Source organism: Danio aesculapii, chromosome 7, assembly GCF_903798145.1.
Source record: "Danio aesculapii chromosome 7, fDanAes4.1, whole genome shotgun sequence".
NCBI lineage: Eukaryota > Metazoa > Chordata > Actinopteri > Cypriniformes > Danionidae > Danio > Danio aesculapii.
This window is the reverse complement of record NC_079441.1, coordinates 68,292,955-68,297,954: the sequence shown is the minus strand read 5'-3', so window position 1 is coordinate 68,297,954 and position 5,000 is coordinate 68,292,955. Positions and strand designations below refer to the sequence as shown.

Sequence of the window (5,000 nt, the reverse complement as noted above, 5' to 3'; positions counted from 1 at the left end):
AGTGCAAAATGCAGACAGTGCAAAATACAACGACAGTGCAAAATACAGACAGTGCAAAATACAGACAGTGCAAATACAACGAAAGTGCAAAATACAGACAGTGCAAAATACAACAACATACTCCCAAAAAAAAAACATTTAGCACTTATATAGAATTAATAGCATTGAAAATTAAACCACACTGAACTGAACTAAACTGAACCTCAACACTGAAAACTGGACTGGCACAGTCTCACTTTACTAGAACTTCTATGTTAAGCTGCTTTGACACAATCTACATTGTAAAAGCACTACAGAAATGAAGCTGAATTGAATTAAATGCTTAATTACACTTATTTACATTCTGTAAAGCTGCTTTGAAACAATAATTATTGTGAACAACTGAATTCTTGTGAGTAACTATTACTGAACTGTATAACACATCTATTTAAATGAATATTAAATGAAATTAGAACAACTTGTGCAACTAGCCCCACTAAAGTAGGACTTAAACAGTTTATATGTAACTTCGTAATTGTTTCTAATGTCAGATTTGAAATAAAGTGCAATACAGTAGATTTAAAACATAAATATAATATTAAATAGTCTAGTTTTAAAATATGGCGTGTAAAAATCTGGCATTTTCATCACTCGTTTCTCAACCAATACTTCAAAATGAACAAAGGGTGACGTGTGAGTAATGACGCGGTCACACTAGAGTTTGTGCATGCGAAATTCTGTTGTATGGTGCTGCGAAAATGGGCGGGATTAAACAAATTGATTAGATATTTAAAAAAAGCGAGCAATTGCTCCATAATTTACATTTCTATCCAGAGAGGTCATGTTATGATCTTCGATTGGTCTCATGCAATCACATGATGCGATTTCGCAGGTCAGAGTTCACCAAGCTTGAACTTTCTAACGCAGCGAACTGCGAAACTTGTCGCACAAGCTTGCGTTTTCCGTCTGCTGCATTTGCATGCAAATGAATTTAAGTCTATGGAGCGAAAAGTGCAGTGTGACCGTGGCTTTAGTCATTGTTTTAATGATTGTGTCCACCTGCTCCTTTCATTAGTAAATCTGTAGCCCTGGGTTTATCATCTATGTTTATGTTATTGTTATTCCCTATGATTATTACTTATAAATTTTTTCCATTGCCCCATGATTGCCCTTTGTGTGAATTATAAAAGTAACGTCCGTTAAACTGTAAACAATCAGCAATTAAGAGGTTCAGCAATACAGCGCAAATTAAAAGGAACAATAACATAACTCTAAAAAACTTGACATGTGGATATCCTTGTGGTACTACAGTGTCATGTTAAAATTCCAAACTTACCATAGTTTCTATGAAAAAAATAAATAAATAAATAAAGCACAAAGGAAAACCCTCTCATTTATTACACAATATAAATTGTAATTAATTACAGATATGGATGATGTGTAGTGCAACCATTGTTTTTTAATGATTAATTTGGTTGATACAAAAACATCCAAATGTGACCATGGACCACAAAACCAGTCATATTTTGCACAGGCATATGTTTTGCAATAGCCAAAAATACATTCATTTTCCTTCAGCTTAAGGCTGATTTATACTTCTGCATTCTGCGTCAACCGCACGTGTATGCTACGACACGCAGCTCTCAAAAAATGTAACTACATGTCGCAACGACGCGTAGCGCAAGCTTTGCGATTTGTCAGCTTGGTAGCGCTAACGAGTGTGGGCGGGACCGAGAGCCGTGCGAGCCCGATGGAGCGACTGTTTACAAGTGTGAAGTCCCGTGAAGGAGGTCCGGATGGAAAGTTTTGTTTTGTGTTTACCTTATAGTTAAAGTTGTTGCACGTCCGCCAGTTCCTACCTCAAAATAGCGAGTTTGAACCACTTGTACATCAAGGAAGCGTTCAGAAAAAACAAAACGCCAGCGAAGAAACTCGACACAGAGGAACATAAACACCTCACTGCCAACTAGCGTTTCGGAAGTGTTATTGCAGAGCAGAAACAATTCGCAGAAGTATGAATGCACAGCTACCAGGCTTTAGTCCCATTATTCATCAGGGGAATGAACCGCCAACTAATTCAGCATATGTTTTACACAGCAGACACCCATCACTGGGAAACATCCATACACACTCATTCATACACATACGCTACGGCCAATTTAGTTTATTCAGTTTCCCTATAGCGCATGTGTTTAAAGTATGAGGAAACCGGAGCACAGGAGGAAACCCACGCCAATACAGGGAGAACATGCAAACTCCACACGGAAATGCCAACTTGCCCAGCCGGGATTCAAACCATCGACCTTTTTGCTGAGAGGCGACAGTGCTAACCACTGAGCCACCGTGTTTACCTTGCCAAAAATCTATTGCATTGGTAAATTTTATTGCTTTTTCTTTTATGCCAAAATCCATTAGTATATGAAGTAAAGATCATGTCTCATGAAGACATTTTGTAAATTTTCTACTGTAAATATATTAAACCTGAATTTATAATTAGTAATATTAAATTCCCAGACAACTTTAAAGGTGATTTTCTCAATATTTAGATTTAGTTTGACCCCTCAGATTCCAGATTCATTCATATTGTCTTATTCTAACAAACCATACATCAATAGAAATTATCTATCCTTATTTATTCCTCTTTTAGGACATGAATAAATCTGAGTTTCTAAAAAAAAGAGCCTTGTCATAACTGGTTTTGGAGTCCGGGGTCACAAGTTAGTATTTCACTCCAAATAATGTAAAGTCAACATCTTTACAATTTTGAGATATTGAGATATTGTAATATGTAATGCTCAACATTCATGTAGTTTTAATTAAATGAGCCTGACTGTGATTGTACTATCATCATGAGGATCGAGCGAGACTAAGAGCTTGATCGGCAGTCAGTTTGCCGTCTGATTGTCTCTCCATCACTCTCTCTGTTGCAGGGATTGGACTTGGGGTGGTGGTGCGGGACTACACCTCTCTGTCCCAGCTGGAGAAGCAGTACTTCGGGTTCCCAGGAGAAATCCTGATGAGAATGCTAAAGATGGTCATCCTGCCTCTCATCGTCTCCAGCATGATAACAGGTATCTGTGTGTGTGTTTACCGTGTACTCTTTACATTGCAGAGATCAAATGTCCCCACAAGTATAGTAATACTGGTAAATTTTGACCTTGTAGGGATATCCTTTAGTCTTCATGAGGAAAACGGGCAATAAATCCCACAGAATGAAGTATGAAAATGTAAAAATGCAGATTGTTTCCTGTGAGGGTTGGGGATTATATCAATATAATATATACCGTCCATGATTTCAAACCACGGGAAATTTTTCCGGTGGGCGCCGCTCTGACCATTGTGGATTTTGATCGCTTTATACTGTGCTCGCAATTTCTTCAATTTCTCGCGGACTTGTACCGTTGTTCGGTGAATTTGTGCTTTCGCTAGCTCAGCAACGATGTACTTGATAACGTCCTCATTTCTGCAAACGCCGTCTATTTGCCTCTGAACATTTTCCTCGGCCCAAATGTTCAAAAGAGCCCTGGTGTCCTCAACTGACCAGTACTGTCTGCTATCCATTTTTTCTTCTTCTTAGTGAGTTGATCAAGCGCGATAGCAAAACAAATGTAAGGGAAGAAAGCATCTTGTCTCCTCTTTACCTGACAGGAAAACTCCGCCTTTGTACGTAACCCCGCCCCGAAGCCCCAGTTGGCCCTCCTTGGCCCAAGGTATTCGGCGGGCCGAAAAAGGCCGGACGCTGGCCCCAAGGAAGCCCCGCTTTGGCCCGATTACACCCCGGAAGTGATAGTGGAAACGTGACTGGCCTTGGCTCGCTCGCTTTAGGCGCGATAGTGGAAACGCGGCTATTGTGTCTATGGGAAGTCCCCATAAAGACAGATGTACGTGTGTGTGTGTGTGTGTGTGTGTGTGTCTCACTTTCTCTCTCTCTTCAGCCCATCACAGCATCTTCATTTATGAGGTGTTGTAAATCTTGACCTTATGCTGCTGTTGTCCAGAGCCACCCTCAGAGAGACAGCCTTGGATATTTAATTCATTTATACTCTGGGTTGTGGGATGCTTGATTCTGATTGGTTGATGAACATTCTTTCCCGCAGAATGCGTTTTTCCTTCGCAGTGCGCTACTTTTGTATTGTTTTTCTAATTAAACACATGCTTGAGGGACGTGTGTGACCATTACGCTCACGTTTCACAAAGCGCAGATACATGAGCACTGCATTTTTTTAGATGCCGTGTCAATTTATTAGATCTTCGACTTTTACACGCACCGCAGCTCATCACTGGACCAATTAGAAGAGCCCACGACAATCGTTTCAGTGTCCGGACGCCCTCATGCTTTATGCTGCGCTTTTTTTTTTTCTTTAAAATCCTTCCAAATCATTTTATTTTAAGTTTATAGAAGCCAAAAAGTGTCCGATGTGAATGAGCTCGATGTGAACGTGTGACATTATGGTCATCTAAACTCAGTGGCATCAACTCAGTATGTGACCCTCAAACCCCTCCCCCCACCGAGTGTGATTTCCACAACCATAAGACCCCCCCCCATGCTGTATTGTCCGCAATGAAATACAAGTCAAAGTAAATTTAGAAATCATACTTTCTTTATTTAATTTGCGTTTTCCAGACTTTTGAAGTTTTTTTCCCAACTTTTTCTGATTTGAGGTTGTAAATAAAATAGGTATTTAATGAAAACAAGTTTGTCTTCACACAACTCAGGGAGTATGTCAATCCTGCAGCCATCTCTTTATTACAATAATACATGGGAAGAAGCATCCCTAAATATTTAGTCGGAACATTGAGTTCTGTGGTGCAACACAAAAATATTTAGTAGCGCTTAAGTTTCAACTTGGTGTCCCTTTACATTGCAACTAGGCCATGTTTTAAACTTGCGCACCTGCTTGTTCAGACAAAAAAAGTAACTTTGCAACTAAGTGGTAAATCATTTTTCTAAACTTAACTTTAGCATAAGAGCCTAATAACTCCTTAATATTTGACATTTGCAAGGTAACGTGTACAGACAA

At 39.4% G+C, this 5,000-nt stretch overlaps 1 protein-coding gene across 1 annotated transcript in view; it reads left to right on the top strand.

Moving 5' to 3' along the window:
* The window catches only part of slc1a1 (solute carrier family 1 member 1), a 48,520-nt gene that overhangs the window by 3,990 nt on the left and 39,530 nt on the right, over window positions 1-5,000 (top strand). The window contains exon 2 of the mRNA XM_056462402.1: window positions 2,910-3,050. Coding sequence (XP_056318377.1) covers window positions 2,910-3,050 — 141 coding nt within the window. The remainder of the gene's footprint in view (window positions 1-2,909; window positions 3,051-5,000) is intronic.